The sequence below is a fragment of the Erpetoichthys calabaricus genome, chromosome 2 (genome assembly GCF_900747795.2).
Source record: "Erpetoichthys calabaricus chromosome 2, fErpCal1.3, whole genome shotgun sequence".
In the NCBI taxonomy this organism is placed as follows: domain Eukaryota; kingdom Metazoa; phylum Chordata; class Cladistia; order Polypteriformes; family Polypteridae; genus Erpetoichthys; species Erpetoichthys calabaricus.
This window is the reverse complement of record NC_041395.2, coordinates 129422057-129444643: the sequence shown is the minus strand read 5'-3', so window position 1 is coordinate 129444643 and position 22587 is coordinate 129422057. Positions and strand designations below refer to the sequence as shown.

At 37.8% G+C, this 22587-nt stretch overlaps 2 protein-coding genes across 2 annotated transcripts; both read right to left on the bottom strand.

The window, feature by feature from the left end:
* Positions 1-1992: 1992 nt before the first annotated feature.
* LOC114645360 (extracellular calcium-sensing receptor-like) lies at positions 1993-4477 on the bottom strand. The gene is made up of 3 exons (XM_028793221.2): positions 4254-4477; positions 3405-3696; positions 1993-2829 (listed from the first exon to the last, which is right to left on the bottom strand). Exons 1-3 carry the CDS (start codon positions 4466-4468, stop codon positions 1993-1995), a joined length of 1344 nt encoding a protein of 447 aa, XP_028649054.2. The 5' UTR covers positions 4469-4477.
* Positions 4478-5313: 836 nt separating this feature from the next.
* On the bottom strand, positions 5314-22065 carry LOC114645359 (extracellular calcium-sensing receptor-like). The gene is given in 7 exon segments (XM_051922519.1): positions 5314-5602; positions 5604-5687; positions 5689-5840; positions 17993-18220; positions 18756-19580; positions 20385-20676; positions 21977-22065. Coding segments are annotated over 7 exon segments (1959 nt in total).
* Positions 22066-22587: the final 522 nt, after the last annotated feature.

Below are 22587 nucleotides of genomic sequence, written 5' to 3'. Positions count from 1 at the left end.
ATCTTTTTAGTTAGCCAATAAAAGGTGTCATTTTGCTTGACTTCTCACTACATTCATAATGGCTAACATGGTTACAACACCCTAGTACTTTAAACTACCTTGAAATGCAAATGATTTAATCATTTACATGAGAAGGTTTGTAAAAACACCATTACTGATTACATACTTTTAAATAATTTGAACAATCTGGAGCACATAATTTGTCACATATAGCATTGTTAAACATCTAGCAATAAAGTTAAATGCTATTCAACTAAAATTAATACTGTTTGTAAACCTATCACATATAAACTAACTTGATGTTTAGAAATTTTGAGTTAGTTCACATTTATATTTCTTATTATAGATTTTATGAAATGCCTTTTTATATTCTACTTCTGTCTATTTGAATGATACACTGTTTTTTTGTTTTTTTTTAATCATAAAGAAAGTGACCAGGCTGGGATTTTAACCTAATTTTTTAGAGCTGCCAGTCACACTGCCTGTGTATTAACCAAACCCTTGCGCATAGTATTTTTTACATTATTAGTAGTACTAGGGTGTTGTACATCTTGCCTGAAGAAGGGGCCTGAGTTGCCTCGAAAGCTTGCATATTGTAATCTTTTTAGTTAACCAATAAAAGGTGTCATTTTGCTTGACTTCTCACTAGTAACATTATTAGGAAACATTATTAATTATATGGTAATTCCTACATTAAGGGTGGAAAGATACCACCCTGTATCACCATGTATGACTCCTTTTTTAGCCAGTATTAGAAATCACACAATGAGATTAATAATAAAAAAAAAAAAATCAGTACATCACTGTCACATTGCAAAATTTAGGATAAATATCTCATTGCAGTTCTAGCTAATGGTTTTCTTTAGTAAATATTTAAATACATTATTTGCAGGTGTCTTTTGGTTGTTTACTTTGAATAAACTGTAAAAGATAATTTGGTTCGATTTCCAGCATGTTGTTCTGAGTATAAATTAAGAAGAAATGCAATGAGCAATCCTCAGATGAAGAAATTCATTTTAAAAAAAGCAATGTACCTTTTTGAAAACTTTATACAAATAGTGGTAACAACCTAAATTTACTGTAAATATTTTATCTTTCACCGAATTCCACAAGACAACTAGAGCCACCCACTTTGCCAGATTCAAAATTCCAGAAGATATTGTCTTTATTAATCATCAGTTGGGTCTCATGTGTGTCAAGTTCACTGAAGAATCCAATGGTTTTAGTGGTCATGCCTCCATCTTCAGCTCTTTGCCAGTTTACAATGTCAAGGATTGGAACTGCATCTCCATTTTGATCAAAAGCTACTCGGTCCCCAGAAAGAGTGGTGAAGTTGACTTTTCTCAGATAGTGCAAAAGCTTAGATGAAACAATAAAAGAAATGTCATAATTGTTAATTGATATATAAACAGCAGTGGGAGAAAAATATAAAAAATTAAATCTGAGTTATAGGCCATCAATAAATACATTTGTGTTTATATATAAACATCTATAGATATATTATATATTAATAGAGCAATTGGAGGTTGATTTTTAACCACAGATTAATAAAGCTCATATAAATATGTTGCTTATAAATTAACATAAAGGTCTGGAAGAATTTAGGAAACATATTTGGAATCATAGATTATTCATCTCTTCATACCTACTGTATTCAACTTATCAGTTTTATAAAAACAGTTTTGAATCAAAATACCACAGGAAAATCAAAAGCACTAGATGACAAATGATGCAATGTACTGTTCATTCACTTGTATTTTTATAAATTTATTTTGCAGTATGACCATAACCACTAGCATTAGCTTATTCCCAAACTAATAGTTTCCTCCGTGAAGTCAATGACTACATTGTTTCCTAATAACCCTCTTCCACAGTGTTGCCAAAGTGTAGGCAACAGAAAACTAAAAGAAGTGTTCTGCTTCTTTATTATATAGTTTTCCTAACACAGTCATGTTCTTCTTCTTTTAATACATGTCATCAATTTTCACAGTTTTAATAAGTGCTTCTGGATTCCCTTACCTGCCAGGGCTGCACCTTTCTAATGTCTGCACATGTGTTGTTCTCAAAAGGCCCTTCTCTGTCTTTACAAATTACTATGTTATGCAGGGCATGTGCTAGGGCATACACAGCTTTATAAACGTTGTAGGAAGCTCTCAATTGTGACACATCGCTATATTCATTTTTGATGCTTTTCATGTCTTCTGTCCCTGTGCACACTTTTCCATCTCCTGCCACTGATGAGTTTTTGAATTTACATTGAAATATTGTTTCCCAAAACTGACTGTAGAGGTTGTTTTTGACATCTGAAGTAGGCTGAATATCACGGAGGAATTTTTCAAACCCTGGAATGGAGCCTCTTCTTGCAATGATCCCGATGGTTCCACCAAAAAAGTCAAAATTATCATTGCTGGCCAGTGAAGGATAAGCACTCCACAAATCACATGCTATCCATTGCTTGCCAGTAATATTTCGAAGAACAGCTTCTTTTATAAATGTTCCCATGATAGTTTTTGTTAGAAACAAAACAATGATTTTGGCAGATGATTGTTTTATAACACTAATGACCTGAAGCAGTCTTGCTCTATCGTTTGTCTTTAATGTTTCTGAGAATGCAACACAACCAAATTTTTTCACTTCTTTGTTGAAACTGGTCAGAGCATATAACCCATAGTCATCATCAGTTCCTACAGCTCCAACCCAGGTCCATCCAAAGTAATTCATAATTTCAGCCATCACTTTCACCTGAAATGTGTCACTTGGGATTGTCCGCAGGAATGTAGGAAATTCCTGCTTATCACTTAAACATGAACAAGTTGCACAATAACTGACCTAGAAATGAAAAAGTTGCAAGGATTAGAATATGAGCTTCAGCATTCCTTAATGGAAAGACTTTATATACAAAATATGTAGTCTGCTTGTTCAGATATGCTACAAGGTAATGATTTCAGAGAGAAAACCACCAATAATAAAACATTAATGAATACATCTCTTGGGAAATCAATTATCTTTAAATATGAAAAATCACAGTTTTCACCTTGATGACTAATGACTGAATTCAAATCAATGGGTTGATTTCTTTCATTTTAATTAGAATATTCTGTATTATAAACTACTAGTCAAAATATTACATTTTTCAGTTCAGGGAAAAATAGCTATAAATGGATAAGCTGTTTAAAAAACAAATCACTCACTATACTACACTATACTATATTTCCAGTTTCCTAATTGAATTATTTTGAGAAGATACAATTAATGTCACATACAACTTAACCACTATTCAAGTATTTTCAAATTTTATTTTAAAATGCTCACTTAGAAAATCTTATTAGAAGGTATTTGCAGTAACAGTAAACATTTATTTTAAATAGCATCATCAAGTATGGATTATTGATAGAATACATTACCAGAGGAATCTTGAATAAACTCACAGCCCTTGATATGGCAATGGAATGTGTTGATAATGGATCACCAAGAATAGCAACTACAGGAGGAACTCCATCACAGCTGGAATCATCATTAACCTCCTCCTCTCCGCCAATAAGAGTTGCCGCAGCTCGCATGGCTTCCTGCAGGTTCACACAGTTGTCGTAGAGTCTGTATCCCAAAGTTATATTTGGCAAAAGAGCAGGATCCTTGTTTATTTCTTCAATTGCAAACACCATGGTCTGTGCTCTTTGGAATACAGCAAGGTCAAAACTATTGGAGAATGAAAGTAGTTAGCATATGGTATCATTTTTTCTGTATAAATTTAAAAGAGATCAATTATTTTGAAAGTTACCTGTAAAGAGAAGCGCTATGGTAGTATTCCATTATGTATCCTTTAAGAACATCATACTATATTTTTGTTAAATTGGCAAAATAAAGTAAATCCTATTCAACAATGGGAATCTTTCAATAAGTCTTTCTTAACTTAATCAGAAAATAAGTTTTTCTAATAAGGCAATACGAATTTGGGCTTAAAACAACTATATATATTTGTGTATTTTTTCAAATATCAGCTGATGTTTCCCTATTTATGGTGTGTCTTATTTTTCATATCATATTGGTAATTATCATATAGCATATCAGACTCATTAGTCGAAGTTCTAATTAAATCCTCATTAAGTTTCTGTTTTTCTGCAGTCTTTGCTTATGACATTAAATCCAACTTTAATTTACTCTGTATTATAGTATCAATAAATACTGATATATCTTTATCTAGAGATAGCATTATTATAGATAGATAGATAGACAGTGAATTTTAATACACTTACCTTTCACATTTCCATTGTTCAGGTTTAGATATGAAGCTTAATTCTGGGGGTATTGCTTTAAAATTAACTGCAAATATTGCTCCCAGCATAATATCACCAGGTTTGAATAACCCATTAAACTGAAATTTTCCATGTGGTTTGCAGGTCAAGTATTTAGAAATAGATGTCTGAAAAACTGGAGCCAAAAACACGCAAGTATACAAAAGACACTTCATTGCTGTAAAGCCAAAAGCCACACACGTCTGAATATTTATATCTTCTTTAACGGTATATACTGCATGTCTAATCCTCCTGAGGTGACCATATATTTAAAATAAAACTATGCTTTGTTACACAGAAATCCCACAGCTCAGTTGAAAGAAACACATGACAGATATTGTGCATTATCAGGGAAAACAACATTTATTTCTATAGTACACTTTCATAGGAAAGGTGTAGCTCAACGTGCTATAAAACATGTCAAAGAAACAGTAGTATGCAAAGAAAAACAAATTAAATTTAGACAAGAATAATAATGAATAAATGGTATTCAAAAGATAAATAAATAATGCTCACTTACATAATACAGATATATAATTTAGAGCAGTAGAGTACCAAATTGTGTTTTCAAGTTTCTAAATGACAGTCTGATAATAAAGTCAGATGGCCAAGGTGGACAGAAAAAACTGGAGGTAAAAAACTGCAGGTTTTCCAGACCAAAACACCACCCAGCCCCCTCTGGGTTTTCTGCCTAACATAAAATGTTCTTAAGTAGTTCTTTATTGGATTCAACAATGTGGATCTTGTGATAAGTTGGTGTATCTGCTTTCATTCATTTGTAGAATGCCACCATGGGATAATGTTTTAAAGGAAACACACCAATAATAGAACAATTTTATTATAAATGTATATCTTAACCAGTAAAGTTTCATCTTTACAATAAAACTTTAAATGAAAGGAATTTTATCAGTTTAAACTCTAGTACAAGCAAAGTCCAGTTATGGGATGAAACAAACCTAAACAATTACCACAGTGGATTCCACATTGGTACTGTTCATTTAGATTGTTGTTTTTTATTATCTCAACCCCTCATAATTCTGCGAGTGTTTAGCTCTGGTCTCAGTACAGTTATATAACATATTGGATCAAATATTGCAACAAGGACTCCAAAACGTGATGCTAGAATAGCAAAGATCTCCACTGCCACTGTGAACTTACCTGGTGTGCTGACATAATTAGGTCTGAAAGTAATATATGTTGCACAGAAGATAAGCATGCTGAAAGTGATGAATTTGCCCTCATTAAATGTTATTGGTATGTGTCCTGTAAAAAAAGCTATCATAAAGTAAACACAAGCCAAAAAGCCAATTTCCAATATCAATTTCAGAGATGATTTTGGCATTGTTATACTTTGTGTTTTTTGCTGGAACGGTAGGAGCTGTAACTAACCATAAACTGAATAAAACTAAGAGCAAAGACTGTTTTTCCCTGTTGGGCAGCACCAGACCATTTCCTCATGTTATTACCAGGCAGTGTAACTTTGAATACCATCAGTACATTAATTGTCTTTATAAGAATACCAAAAATACACAAAGATGATTCCAAACACTACGCGCCTCAACGTTAGTATTAATTCACCAAAGCGTTTTTCGCGGTGAATGTGCTCTATGAATATTTGCCAAATATTTTCCATGGCATTTTGCCATGTAGCTGGCTTAGACAAACATTTTTTTCCCCATCACCCCAAGATGTTTTGCTTGGCCAACATAACATCATAGAGGTTTAGCATCCATGCACAGATGTTTCACACATGCATACTTTAAGTATACTCAAACCTCAGATTTATGTTATGATGTCACCACTCCAGCTGGATTTGCTGCCCACATGCAGTATTTTCATTTGAGGGGTACATTAGCTGACCATAATATGAATGTTATGAAAATACTTCATTGTTCTGCATAGATTTATTGTATGTTGTCTCTTCACTGCTAAATTAAGCATGTTTAGTTCCTTGCTACCAGTTCTCTGGGTGTGCCAGTATGCATCAGTATATACACATTTTCTACCGATACTCTAAACCCTTAAAAGACCATTGCACCATTATAATCCACTCAACACTAGTTCCATTCCTCCGTCTCATTGATTTTAATGTGTTTCAGTGAGTCTGGTAAAGTTCTCAAATATTTCATTGATTTTGCTGAAATCACAGTGAGCTCACTCTTCTCAGAGTTTGCTCATCAATACTCAACATACTGGTTAAGGTTGAGAGTTTACCGATAAAACACAATGAACAAAGAAAGTACTGTATAGAACTAATGTCACTAACAAAAGAAAACTGAGCTCAGAGTTGTTGACCTTAAAAACTGGAGTTCCTCAGTAGCAAATAAAAACTTCTAAAACACAGCAAAAGCTGTCATTGTTTGAGCAATTCCCATGCCATCTTCATATGATAAATATTCCACATCTTTTGGAACACTCTTATTTCTCTTGAGACTGGATCAGAATTTAGGACATGTCTGACATAGAAAAAAACAGGCAATATTAGGATTTTAATAAGTTTTTTCAGCATTGTATGGTGTTATTGTTTTGTAACTCCAAACTGCTTATATTTATTTAACCTTCCTCCACTTTACTTGTATATGGCTAGGAGAAATTCATCATGAAGCAATCACTGTGTTTTGTCTAAAGTGCCTAGACTTCCTATAGCATATTCTGAAAAACAAATCTTTGCATTTTTTAGAATACAAATGCAAAATCACACTTAGTTGTGGTTTTATGACACGAAGACTTAATTGCAGAAAATATTGTTATTAGAATTTTCTTTTTTTTAAATCATTAAGAAAATAAGAAAATACCTTCTACGGAACCAAATGACAGAAAATCGACTTCCTTTAACACACATTGGCTTCTTTTATCATTTGACCAGAAATCCTGTGGACACTTCAGACATTCAGTGGCACCTGAAAAAGAAAATGAGAAATATCCATCAAAAAATGCGTTGTGGAAGAAAATTTGATATATGGCAAACTAACTTTTTCCTGCTTACCACTTACAAAATGAATCAATGTTTCATTAGTGGTGTGTGGGAAGTTGTTTGTACAATCTCATGCTTCTTTTCTGGCTAGCAGGGCACCACAGTAGTTACTGCTGCTGCTTCACAGCTTCAGAAGAGCAAATCTGAACCTTTGGCATGATTACTGTCTGTGTGGAGTTTGTATGTTATCTAAATATCTTTCTGAGTTTTTACTTCAGGTGCTCTGGATCTTCTTTCATATCTGAATAATGTGTCTGTTAGGTTAATTGGTCCCTTGAAACTGTCAAGTTGAGTGTGAACATGCATGTGAGCGTGCTCAGCAGTGGACAGATGTCAATGTCCAGAGCTGGTTTATGTCTTGTTTCTGGTTGTGCCAGGGTAGGCTAAATCCCCTCCAGTACCATAATTGGAGAAGATGAGTAGAGGAAATGAATGCACAAATGGAGAGAGTACTGAAAGAATTAAATTTATATTCAATTAAATGTTATAATAATAATTTAAAACCTATTGAGACCTTGCTTGCAAAAAACAGTTTTGAATGATTTATGATGATTCTTTAAACCTAATGTTGTTTGGATTTGTCATTCCTCTGCACAAAGTGAAGATGTTTTGTACTTATCCTCACTTCAGTTTAATACTGCTGTGGTGAACTGGTTTTATTGAATTGCTTTTGACTTGTTCATCTTACGAACATGAAACTTGACTACAAAAATAAAGATTTTTCATAATGGCCCACTTAATAGAAAACTAGCTTCATGTAGTAGTTCTGTCTATTCCATTACTGAGTTGAAGTTTGCATTGAACAGTTTTTTGAAAAGATTTTAACAATTGTAGAAGAAAGATGTTCTCCTGAGCACCTTGTACTCTGAGTATTTGGTGACTAAAAAAACTTTCATTTCAGCAATGCTTGCAAGCTCTGGCTATGAACTGACAAAAATATATTGTGCAAGGGCTCAACAAAATCAGTTTCTATATGATTCAAACTGTTTTCTAGGTTAACTTCCTCAAAGTAAAATGAGACAGGGTGAAGAAGTCACAAGGTCGCAAGGGGTACATGACATTTGTCTTTGGCTAATATTGGAGACAGTAAGAAAATGCTTAGTTAGAGATATAAGAAAAAGCTTAGCTTTTATATATTGTTTTAAGGAACTAACCGTTGTTGTTGTTTTGCAGTACTTGTGTAATAAAATCACAAGACAAAGCTCTATAAAAACTTTGGAATACCCTGGCCGGGGGGCAGATGAAGGGCGGTGTCCTGGGACTGCGCTTCTCTGTCACTTTACCTCTGCCTGATGTGTTTGAATAAAAGATTTTTTTTTTTTTTTACTAACTTTAAATATATCTCTCTGTCTTCAGTCACGAGAAACGACACCATAGAAAAAGTGTCCACAGTTTTCTGGCGCCCAACGTGGGGCAGGAGACGACCGGCTGACTCCTCGAGTGGGACCACCTCAGTGATCCGTCTTTTCAAACGGACTGCCGCCAATACGGGCCCCGGCAGCAGAGCAAGCAGCTCCGGCAAAGGTTAGGACTGCCCTGTCCTGAGACGGCTCCTGCGTGAGGAGCCTCCGGTCTCCTCTTTGGCTACATCCATGGTGACTGAACGGATTTCCAGACAGAGTTTAAACACTTCCAGGCTGGGGTAAGTTTCGGGGATTTCCAATCGCCTGGGAGGGCGAGTTTCCTGTTGGCCGTCTAGTCATACTCATATCTCAACGGGTTGCTTAAGGTGATGGAGACTTGACCCAAGCAGTTTGACGCATACGAAAGGTCTGACAAAGGGATACTGGCCTCACCCATATCCTAGACTCGGCTGGACGTATTGATGTAGTATTCTGCTGAACCGAATCGGACACGAAGTCACCTGAGCTGGAATCCGGGGATGTGAGAGGACAGGCTAACGGAACGTGTAGTGGGGTGGATGGAAATATAAATAGAAAAGAGCACAGATCTTGCAGGTTTACTGTTAGGACGGGATAAATAAATCTACATACAAATAGGGAAATACCGTGTTCTCCTGGGAACTGGGACAGGACCGATAGCTAGTGTCTCCCCTTGGGACTAAAAAAAGGGAAGGTGAGGGAACAGTGAGTGTAACACTTAATACCTCACTAATTCATACGTACAAGGGATTAGGCGAATCAGTACATAGTTGGAAAATTAATACAGGACTCAGGAAGAACAAGGGGACATAATGGGAACTTATAACAGTAAGCCTGCTAGTCGACGCTCTGAGGGCCCGAAATCATTTATGTTGGAAGGATTATTTTCGGAGGATCAGCAGACGCCACGTAAAAATGGGTCACCTAGAAAATTCATAGAAAAGAATACAGGTTTAGATTTCAAGAAAGCATTCAAAAAGTGGAATAAGCAGAGTGGTGGGCGTTGGCCAATTCAAGGGACTGCAGATACAAGTGAGATACAGGAAATTAGGAAAATCCTGTGTAGAAATACGCAGGGCTGCTGTAATGGAGGACCATATCGCATGGATATGTTTGATAGATGGGAATTAGTAATCAAAAACCGCACATTAGAGGCGGCCCAGAAAAGAAACGAGCTATTAGCGGCAGAAGTTAAAACGAGAAAAGAAAAAGAGGAACTACTGCTGGCATTACAGAAAGTGCAGTTAGATTCAGGACCACAGTCCACAGGCAAACGAAGAAAAAATTACAAAGATGACCCTGCATATAATATAGCATCAGCCCCCCCACCTCCACGTCCAAATGCTCCTAATTTACAGGATGATCCCCCAGGAGCAGATTTTTTCGATCAGCAAGCTCAATATGACCCATCCACACATACTGATTCAGACACAGATGATCCCAGTCCTATAAAATTGTCAGGGCCATCTATTTCTCAACGCACTAGAAGCCATACACAATCCCGACAGAATCCCACCCCCTTCCCGAAAGACAATAATTATTCCCCTTTCCGACCACAAACCCCACAAGATTCTTCTCTTTCATGCCCCCTCATTGAAGTCCCGAACCCTCGTCATGACCCCTCCCAACCAGCGGGTGCTGACAACCCTACCACCATTATGATACACCGTAACTGGGACATACAGGAGCTGAAAGAGATGGTGAAAGAGCTGCCTGACCCTAAGGTGATCGGTGGGTTAAAATTTGTGGAACATTTACAACAGATGGATGATATGTACAAACCTAATGCTGCGGAATGGACTCAGGTGCTCCGTCGGAAACTAGGCACCACATGGGCCACTGTTAATCATGGGCAGCAAAATGGCCAGCAGTGGCAATGGAATGAAACCTTGCCTAGAGGCCGAAATGAAGGTCCTTTTATTGCACAATGGGAGCATGTAAAGAACAATATTAAGGACAAGTATAAGAAAGGCACAGACTGGTCTCTTATCTCAGCTGCCAAACAGAAAAAGAAGGACGAGACAGTAGACGAATGGGCACATCGTGTTCAAGATTTAAAAACAAATCACTCTGGCTTAGACAATCCAGACAATTGCAGTAAAGCTGCAGTTCCCCTTTTCGTGTCTGATCTGCGAAGTGACATTCAAAGTAAAGTACGCACCTCCTGTATTGGATGGGAGGCTGCCGCATTTGAGGAAGTAAAACGTCAAGCAGCGCATGCTGAACGATAGAGAAAGCAGAAAGAGTCAGACACCCAGACAAAGCTGATTGCAGCACAAATGAACTATTACACTGGTGGGGCCACTCCCGGCAGGAGTCGTGGACGTGGAGGATTTTTCCGGGGACAAGGGCGTGGACGGGGATGAGGTCGCGGATATATGCTACCTAATCCAAGTGGATCACCCACTCAGTTGCCTCCCCGTCCAGATCCAAACGCTCCACCTTATGCTTGTTTCGGGTGTGGTGAAATGGGACACTTCCACCGCAATTGCATTATTGACTTTAATGGTGAATGGCACTGAAACTGTTTTCCTCGTGGACACAGGAGCCACGCGCTCAACCCTTTCGCTGAAGGAGGTTCCTGCCTCTCAAGAGACTGTTACTCTGCTTACTGCTTCCGGACAACCACATGTTTTACTGGTTTCAAAGCCTCTTCGAGTTCAGCTGCATTCTAGTAGTTCCACTTTAACACACCGATTTCTTTTAAACCAGCTTTGTCCAGTTAACCTTTTAGGAAGGGACCTCATGACAAAACTTTCTCTCTCTATTTCTATGACTGAAAAAGGCTTTTTCTGTTCAACCCCCAAGTTGTTGTGTCAAATCACCCCCCATCCTAAACCCTCCTTTGCAGCATGGACTTTAAATATTTCCCCCCACACCATTCTCCTCAAAGCCCTTCACTCTTTTCCCTCCTGTCTTTTTCCCCATTTACAGGTCCCTGACACCCTTCATTGCACTGCCCAATATTTTCCTGCAGAAGTAGACACCACCTGGCTAGAATCTTTCCTTACTTTAGGTACTTGCCCCGAAACCCTTCACATCCCCTGTATTTTTATTTCATCCACAAAGGCAGCTGCGTCTGTCCATCTCACATGCTCACAGAATATTTTCTATCTAGGCGGCTCAGTGCCTCATATTTCCTAAGCCAAATCACGCACTATTAAATGGGTGGAAATAGGACCATGGGTAGAAAAATGTCTTAATAGAGCAGATTGGTTACCTGTTGCTCCAGGTATTTTTGATACTTCAGACCATTTGATAACTAAAGTGGTGCTTCAAACTGATTTTTTAGTAAATCGTGCTTTGTGCCGCCCTTCCTCTTTTGCTTTTTCATTGCAAACCACTTCCCCTTCTTGGTTATCTATGCTCCCTGATTCACTGTGGTCACAGGGAAAGAATGATTATGGGAGGATAGCCCATTGTGAGCCTCTGGTGATCCACCCGAAATCCTCCTTCCGCCCGCACCGTGCCCAGTATCCTCTGTCTCCCGAAGCAGAGGCTGGCATTTCCGCAGTACATTCTGATCTCGTAAAACGCGGTGCCATTATTCCAATTAAATACTCTCCAGTTAATTCCCCTATTTTACCTGTAAAAAAGGCTGATGGTTCATGGCGTTTCGTACAAGATTTGCGACAAGTCAATTCTGCCGTCTTCCCTAGGGCTCCTATCGTCCCTAACCCTTCCACTATTCTTTCTACAATCCCTCCCTCTGCTCGTTATTTTTCAGTGATTGATTTAGCCAATGCTTTCTTTTCCATTCCTGTACACCCTGATTCTCAATTTTGGTTTTCTTTTACTTTTCAAAACCGTCGCTGGACATGGACCGTCATGCCTCAGGGATACACTGAAGCCCCTTGTGTATATGGATAAGCCCTTGCTCAAAATTTAGAAGGCTTTTGGCCAGACAGAGGTAGTATATTAATACAGTATGTAGATGATATAATGCTATGTAGCAAGAATAAAGAGGACTGTGCACTAGATACCCAGAAGTTATTGTTGTATCTGGGGGACAATGGCCATAAAGTTTCTAAAGCTAAGCTGCAGTTAATTCAAACAACTGTAAAGTACCTAGGTCATGACATCACTTGTGGAACAAGAGCTCTCTCTAGCGATCGCATTAACACCATTCAAAATCTCCCCAGACCTGTCACAAAACAGCAGGTCATGTCTGTATTGGGCATTCTAGGCTACTGCAGACAGTGGGTTCTAAATTTTACTGAAAGAGCACAGCCGTTGCAACAATTGGCTAATACACCTGGCGTTCCTCTTTCGGGCCAGGTCCAATGGAATGAACAGGTTGAGAAGGCTCTCCGTGACTTAAAAAACTGCTCTTCTTTCTGCGCCTGCGCTTGGTTTACCTGATCATTCTCGTCCATTCACTTTGTTCGTGGACGAAAAGCAGGGATTCATGAATGCAGTATTAACGCAGCTGCATGGGGATAAACAGAGACCGGTGGCCTATTTTTCTAAAAAACTGGATCCAGTAGCCGCAGCGCTTCCTCCGTGCCTTCGTGCTGTGGCTGCAACAACAGAAGCTGTATTAGCAAGCACGGATGTAGTTCTCATGAGCCCCCTTACAGTACAAGTACCTCATGCTGTACATTCCATATTAATACAGGCTAAAACCTCGCATCTCACCACTGCTAGGGCAATACACTATCAGAATGTACTCTGTACTTTGTCAAATGTTACAATAGAAAGATGCTCTACTTTAAATCCTGTCACCCTCCTTCCAACCGAAAATGAAGATGAACCACATAATTGTCATGATGAAATAGCAAAGGTTGTAAAACCTAGAGTAGATCTACAGGAAACACCCTTCGAAATTGGAGAAATAATTTTTGTGGATGGATGCTCTTTAAGATTAGAAAACGGAGCACCCTCGACCAGTTACGCAGTGGTCCAAGGGGACCGCCTGCTGGAAGCAAATCGAATTTCATCAAGCTTAAGTGCACAAGCAGCTGAACTTATAGCACTCACTCGAGCATGTCAGCTGTCCGAAGGAAAGATCGTAACAATTTATACGGATTCCAGGTATGCTTTTGGAGTCTGCCATGATCATGGAGCACTATGGAAACTAAGGGGATTTAAGACCAGTACTGGCAAACCCATTCAACATCAGAAATTGATCGAATCCCTTTTAGAAGCTATAACCAAACCATCGAAGCTAGCAATTGTTAAATGTCAAGCCCACACAGGAAAACAGGATCCTGTTAGCAAAGGAAATGAATTAGCTGACCACTTTGCTAAAAAGGCTGCATATAATAACACACCAATTTCTTTATTCCAACAGAGAAATGACCAGGACCCTGATAATCAAATTATTTCTTTACAGAGTGCAGCCACGGACATCGAAAAAAGAAAATGGTCCAAAGAAGGGTCCCTCTCTGATGGAGTCTGGACTCATAAACACACTAACAAACCTTTTCTCCCAAAAGCCTCTTTCCCAGAAATGGCAAAAATAGCTCATGGTCTCGATCACGCAGGTAGAGATGCCATGGTTCGAGATGTTGAAAAACATTGGGAAGCTGTAGGTTTCTCTACATATGCAGAGCAATTTTGCAGACGCTGTGCATTATGTCTGAAGTTTAATGTAGGAAAGGGCACCCAGGTAAGTCCCGCCGTTACCCCTAACCCAATGGGTCCGTTTGAACATCTCCAAATGGATTTCATTGAACTAACACTGTCTAAAGGTTACCGTTATTGTCTAGTACTTGTTGATGTGTTCTCCCGATGGGTAGAAGCTTTCCCTTCAAAACACAACGATGCCAAAACAGTAGCTAAAGCACTAATTAAAGAGATTATTCCAAGATGGGGTATCCCTCAAAAGTTGCAAACAGATAATGGCACTCACTTTGTGAATTCCATTATAAATGAATTAACTACCTGGCTCCAAATCAATGTGCACCATTATTGTAAATACCATCCCCAAAGCAGAGGCATCGTAGAACGATGCAATGGCACCTTAAAAGCTAAGCTCGCAAAAATTTGTGAACAAACTAATTTATCATGGCTGGATGCACTACCCTTGGCTTTAATGGGATTGAGAGTACGGACACACCGACAATTGGGACTATCGCCGTTTGAAATTCTGACCGGACGTCCCATGCCCGTTGGCATGGTTATAGGTAATGTGAGTTTGCATACTGTGGACAATGATCTTCTCTCTAGTCTTGCAGGTCTCCGAACCTTGTTGAAGGAAGTCCATCAGCAGGTTAATCAGGCCTGGAGGACCAGCCCACCTTCTAAGGATTCACCAATTCCCTTGGGCACCTGGATCCTGGTTCGAGACACTCGGAGGAAACACTGGCATCAGCCTAGGTGGAGAGGACCATTCCAAGTTCTTCTGTCCACGCCACACGCTGTGAAAGTTGAAGGATTGCCCGCCTGGATTCATGCTTCACACTGCAAAAGATGGCATCCCTAACATTCATACTCATTTGATTACAGTTTTACTGTTCTTCCTTGGGCGGCACGGTGGCGCAGTGGGTAGCGCTGCTGCCTCGCAGTTGGGAGATCTGGGGACCTGGGTTCGATTCCCGGGTCCTCCCTGCATGGAGTTTGCATGTTCTCCCCGTGTCTGCGTGGGTTTCCTCCGGGCGCTCCGGTTTCCTCCCACATTCCAAAGACATGCAGGTTAGGTGGATTGGCGATTCCAAATTGGCCCTAGTGTGTGGTTGGTGTGTGGGTGTGTTTGTGTGTGTCCTGCGGTGGGTTGGCACCCTGCCCAGGATTGTTTCCTGCCTTGTGCCCTGTGTTGGCTGGGATTGGCTCCGGCAGACCCCCGTGACCCTGTGTTCGGATTCAGCGGGTTGGAAAATGGGTGGATGTTCTTCCTTCCATTATCCATTTTACGAGTGACACTGACTTTCCAAGTGGGGAAGACTGCCTCATTCCAGGTTGACTTTTGTGTAATTGTCCCCTGTAGTGGCAAACAAGAACAATGGGAAGAGTTTGACAAGATATGTCTGTGAGCTACCCTTATTATGACTCTGATTCAAGTTTTGATTCATCTGACTCTGAATGTGCCTTCTGGAGTGATGTGTTTGCAAATACAGGACCACACGACTGGGGTTATGAACCCTGGCAGGCCACACAGTATGGCCTAAAGACTTGATTTTCTATTATAAAAGGACACGCCCCTCATGACTGTGCTGAGAACCATTGTAACCCTTTGATTATTACTTTAAAAAATCCCTCTTTGCAGGATTCAGGAAACTTATGTTTTAGCTGCATACGCAAGTGGTTCTGATCCACTAGGATTTTTTCAAATTAAGGTTACTAATAATTCCCATGCTACTAAAACTTGCCAGCTTTCTTCTACCTTTCCTCCTGATTCACAACAAACTCTTGTTAAAATAATGAATGTTTCTACTCTTTCACCCACCTTTTCTATTGTGTCCAAATATTTCACTGCTTCCATGGCTAAGGCTTATATGTTACACGAGGAGCGAATGCTCCAATTCTCTTCCACCTCTACTTCTACTCCTTCCCCTTCTCCTATTCTTTCCCGTTCTGCTCCTATCTAACCTATATTTTTGTCTGTTCAAAAGGGGGGAGTGTAGAAGAAAGATGTTCTCCTGAGCACCTTGTACTCTGAGTATTTGGTGACTAAAAAAACTTTCATTTCAGCAATGCTTGCAAGCTCTGGCTATGAACTGACAAAAATATATTGTGCAAGGGCTCAACAAAATCAGTTTCTATATGATTCAAACTGTTTTGTAGGTTAACTTCCTCAAAGTAAAATGAGACAGGGTGAAGAAGTCACAAGGTCGCAAGGGGTACATGACATTTGTCTTTGGCTAATATTGGAGACAGTAAGAAAATGCTTAGTTAGAGATATAAGAAAAAGCTTAGCTTTTATATATTGTTTTAAGGAACTAACCGTTGTTGTTGTTTTGCAGTACTTGTGTAATAAAATCACAAGACAAAGCTCTATAAAAACTTTGGAATACCCTGGCCGGGGGGCAGATGAAGGGCGGTGTCCTGGGACTGCGCTTCTCTGTCACTTTACCTCTGCCTGATGTGTTTGAATAAAAGATTTTTTTTTTTTTACTAACTTTAAATATATCTCTCTGTCTTCAGTCACGAGAAACGACACCATAGAAAAAGTGTCCACACAATCAATACATCTCAGATAACTTTGTGTGATTCCTCTTAATTTGATTGAAGATGAAGCAAAGTAACTATTAACTATTTACATGAGTGACAGTTGTCATGAGCTGTTCTTGGCTATTAGGCTGAAGTGAATAACTGAGCTTCTAACAGTTATGGTGTCTTCCACCACAGGCTTACTCCACTTATACTCTACTACACTTACTGTAGATCCTCCTGAGATTTGAGTTTTGAGCAGCTATTTGTCAACATTCTCTTACAGATTGAATGCGGCAGACTATAAATGGCCATTTACATTGTGACACTCATTAGACAGTTGTAAGTCAAATTCTAAGCTTACCTGGTAGGTGTTTATTTACTCTAAGGTGCTGCTATGCATTCAGTATGCAGAATAAGATGCATTTGATCTTTATTAATGACTGAAAAATATCCACACTTCCATCAATTTCTCAAACATTGTACAAGTCAAAAATTGATAACTATTTTAATGAGTAATTAAATGCATAAAACTTAAATTATTTGTTTAGCATTATGTTATGAGCATCATCATATCAGTCTAGTACTACCTATAACCCTGAAATTGCAAGTATGTATCATAAGTTTAACAGTCTTGTAAGTATCATAAATATAACAGTAATATATTTAAAATGGTTTATTTAGTATATAGTTCAAAGAATGTATTTTAACCTGCTTACCTATTCCACTGCTAATTTCCCCATCTGCACAAGGCACACAGTCAAAACAGCAGACTGGCTCTCCTTTTCTTGTTGCTATTCTTGTACTAGGCTGACAGCTTTCAGTGCAGATTGATTTAGGGGTCTAAAATAAAGTCATTCGACAGAATTTACAGGAAATTGTTTGAAACCATGACATAAGCAAATTAATTATAGAAATGTGTAGCAAGTCACATTTTAATACTTATCTCTGATCTCTCTCTTTTAAAGAAAATACATGCATAAGGAATTGTATTGATGTATATTGATACATCAAAAGCTAAAGATTAACTTTTTAATAATAAATGATAATAATTTAACTTCTATCATTTTGTGGAACTAAACCATCAACCTACATGTAGTTTCAAAGACTGTACTGTTATTTTTAACATGAGATAAATCAAAATTTTTGGCAGTGACAGCATATCCTAAAGACAAAGCTAAAAACAAAACATACATGTGATAGTCATATATAGTCCTTCAAAGTCGAGAACTGTAACTAGTGATTTCATATACCTTTCCTGAATCAAAATTCCAGAATATACTGCTTTCATTAATCGTAAGCTTCTGCCCAGCTACAGCTGAATCATTAAAAAAACCCACAGTTTTGATTATCATGGTGCCATCTTTGTCTTTCTGCCAGTTTATTATATCAAGGACTGGAAGTGTGTCACCATTTTCATCAAATGCCATTCTGTCTCCTGAGCGAGTTGTAAAACTCATGTTTTTAAGATAATGGAAAACCTTATGGTAGAAAATAAGAAACAGATATTTAAAATCATCAGCAGCTTCATTTCATCAAAGTTTTCTTCTATTCTGAACTGCAGTTAAAATTTCTCATCACTTTATGCAATTGTAGTAATAATAATAATAATAGTAATATTATTTAATTCAAGTTTATCAATAAGATTTAAGAATTAATTATAACTAATACAAGTTAAATTCACTATAATAAACAATAAAATGCAACCCTAACCCTAACCTTCACGCATTGTGTGTGTTAGTGCTTGACTTTTTTTTGAGAATCCACTTCATTAAATTAATTACATTTTTAAATAATACCAAAAATTAAAAGAATAAAAGATGTTCTCTACAAATTATAAACAATATGATTTTTTTACCATGGAAAAGCCCTTTTAATATGAAGTCTGCAAACTTGGAGGTCAAGTGAACAGTAGCTTGTGTCAGGACAGAATGATCTTTATAATGACAGTTCTTATATTAAATATACATGACCTCTTTCACTTACTTCTGAACATTTCTAGAATATTTTGCTTACCTGCCATGGTTGTACATTTGACATATATGCACAGGTATTGTTCCTGAAGGGCCCTTTTCCATTTTCACAAGAAGCTAATTTATGTAAGGCATGTGCAATGGCATACACAGCTTTATAGACATTAAAGGAAGATCTAATCTGTGATACATCACTATATTCTGTCTTTGTACTCTTAATGTCCTCTGATCCAGTACACACTCGTTCTTCTACAACAGAAGCATTTGTTTTAGGTTCATTTGTTGGAAATTTGCATCGAAATAGTGCTTCCCAGAACTGGGCCAAAAGATTATTATTGGAGTCTAAACTAGGTTTTGTTTGGAGAAGGAATTGTTCAAATCCTGGCATCTCTACCCGTCTTGTGAGGAAGCCTATAGTTCCACCAAATGAGGCGAAGTTCTCATTGCTGGCTAAAACAGGATGAGCACTCCATGGATCACTTGCTATCCACTGCCTGCCAGTAATGTTCTGGTGAACAATCTCTTTCATTAACACAGTGACAACCATTTTTGTTAGAAACAAAACAATGACGTTTGCTGTTGATTGTTTTATAATGTTGATTATATGAAATATTTTTGTTCTGTCATTGATATTGATGGTTTCTGAGAAAGCAACACATCCAAATTTTTCGACTTCCTCTTTAAAACTCAACAGAGCATTAAGCCCATAGTCATCATCAGCTCCTACTGCACCTACCCAAGTCCAACCAAGATGTTTCATCAGTGTTGTCATTCCTCTCACATGAACAGTGTTACTTGGAATAGTTCTGAAAAAAGTAGGAAATTCCTGCTTGTTGCTTAAGCAGGAGCAGGTTGCACAATAGCTGATCTGTAAAAGGCATCCCCAAAATAACATAATCAATGTGGCACAGACTAACAAAAATACACAATTTATTAAGACATTTAATAAATAAATAAATTAATGTTTACTTCAAAATAAAAGTATATCAAAATATTTCAATTGGACATTTTGGAGCAACTGTAGAACAAAATGAAAGCCATCTTTTTATTGATTCCTATGTCAGAGGCATCTGTAATAAAATATATGAAATGTAGAAAGCTCATACAATGCATATATAAATAACAGAAGATACAAAGCAAGTTCCATTAGCTCAATGAACAAACTAAATTTAGATTCTCATTAATTTGCTAGAAGGAAAGTTGAATGTTCGTTTTTTCATCAAAATGCTTCCAATGACAATACGCTTCAATATTTCACCATGTGCATTATCCTATGTGGTGGCTTTTAACTCAGCCCAGTGAATCCAATCAGATTCCTAGTAACTACTGGGGCCATGTTTCTTTTTTTTTTTTGAAGATATAAACCCTTAAATACAATGAGTTAACTGGAAATTGCCTAACAGAAATGGAGCCAGTATCTTTCACCCTTACATCCCAACATTGCAAGCAAGGTGTATTAAGTAATAAGACTGAATCTGCAAAACAAAATTGAAAACATATAAAATAAAATGAATACAGGTACATATGAGTACAGTATGTATAAGTAGACAGTATAATGGATTGTATTTTTTGGTAACATACACTCTGACAGCATTGTTTCAGTAACTTGAATTCAAACATGAACATTTTGAAACTGGCTAAAGTATATTAAACTCATATTAAAATATTTTACCAGAGGCATGCGAAACAGAGCCAGTATTCTTGATATAGAAATAGAATGTAGTGAAAGGGGATCTCCAATAATAGCAATGACAGGAGGGACCCCTTGACATTGATAATTGTTAAAAATGTCATCTTCTCCACCAATTAACGAAGCTGTCCCTCTCATTGCCTCTTGGAGATTCACACAGTTATCATACAGTTTGTACCCCAATGTCAGGTCAGGAAGAAGAGTCTGATCCTGATTTATTTCTTCAATTGCAAAAACCATTGCTTGAGCTCTTTGGAAAACTGCAATGTCAAAACTGTTAAATGAAATAGATTCAATTAAAAATGAATTATCAAACACCTCTAACTTTTGCTAGGAATGCTGCACATCTGTAATAATAGTATTAAATTAAGTATTCAATAGTATTCAATTAACCATTATTATACAAAATACACAAATTTTCAATACAGTAGACATATAGCAATTATTATTATTAAATTATATATTTAATATACTATATATTATATTTATTAAATTACAGTAATCCCTCACCTATCGCGGGGGTTACGTTCCAGAGCCCCCCCGCGATAGGTGAAAATCCGCGAAGTAGCGACCTATATTTATTTTATTATTTATACATATTTTAAGGCTTTATAAACCCTTCCCACACTCTTATAAACCTTTCTCACTCTCTTGTTAACCTTTCCCACGCTCTTATAAACACTTCCTATGCTCTTAAACACTTTCTACATTCTTAAACACCTCAGACCAACACTGCACACTGCACGCAGCGATCAGACGTCAATGTGTCTGCACTCGCTTTGTGAAGGGGGGCAGCTGAACTCACGCTGAGCAGAAATGGACTTTGTACTGCTTCTGCCAAAATGCCTGCTTGTCGCTCTGCGTGTTCGGAAGGAGGAGTGTGTGTGTGTGTGTGTGTGGGTGTGTGAGAGCTGAACGCACCTTCGCTCAAACCCCCCCTCCCCGGAAGCGCAGTACGCTCCTGCCACTTCGCATTGTCAAGGGGGTGGGGAGCTGAATGAACGCTAAGGAGAAGTGGACTTTGTGCTGGCTTTGTGCTGCTTGTCGCTCTGCGTGTCAATAATTTTAAGCCTGTACATCAGCAATTTTCCTGTCTCACTGTCTTGTCTTGCGTGAAGTTAAAATGTTTTATAATAGTGAAATGTTACTCATATCCTTAGCCCGACATCCACATATCATATGTGTTAACAAAGTGTGTTTTATAAGTTTACATGTGTTTAAAGCATGTGGGATGGGTATTTTAAGGCTTAAACTATAAAAATGTTTATTTATATGGTCTTTCTATATCGCGGATTTTTCTCCTGTTGCTGATGGGTCTGGAACATAACTTCCACGACAGGCGGGCAATCACTTGTATTTAAAAACCCGCGAAGTCGTGAATCCGCGAAAAGTGAACCGCGAAGTAGCGAGGGATTACTGTATATACATTTATGCAGCTAAAAGAACAATTGGGAAATTATTATTACATGTAAATATAAAATGGCATGTCCTGTGTTATATTTTATCCATTATTTATATTTTTCTTTCTATAAAAAAGTAAGTACAAGCAACACTGTGCACTTATTGTACTCTACCTGTCACATTTCCATTGTCCAGGTTTACTTCTATAAGACAGCTCCGGTGGTATTGTCCTAAAATTGACAGCAAATATTGCACCTAACATGATATTGCCAGGTTTATACAAGCTATTAAAAGCAAAATTTCCTTGTGACTGGCATTTGAATTTGTCAGGTGCAGGTGCTGGAAATGCTAAAGCCAGAAATATAAATACACACACTATGCATTTCATTGCTAGAAGATGTAGCCCATTACAGATCTGGTTATTGTCTTGAGTCTTATATACTGTAGATAGCTTCCTCTCCAGAGAAGCACAGTTTGAAAAGCTAGTCTCACAAATAATTTGGAGTAAAGCTGGGGCCACTGGGGGACAGGACGTACTGTTAAACAGCAGCTTGGCAGCCATACATTATATTTTATTTATGTTGCAGCTTGAATCTTTGTCTACTTTTTAAAATCTCCTTAAAGTTGTTTTCCTTCTAGTTTCTCTTATACAGTATGCTTCATACAGTAATATACAGTTTCATAAAGTAATTTGAAAGAATAATCCACTTTCATAGTCTTATGCTTGAAAATTCTGGCAAATTATATAGTTGAAATTAGACATTGATTAAAGATTATTAAACAG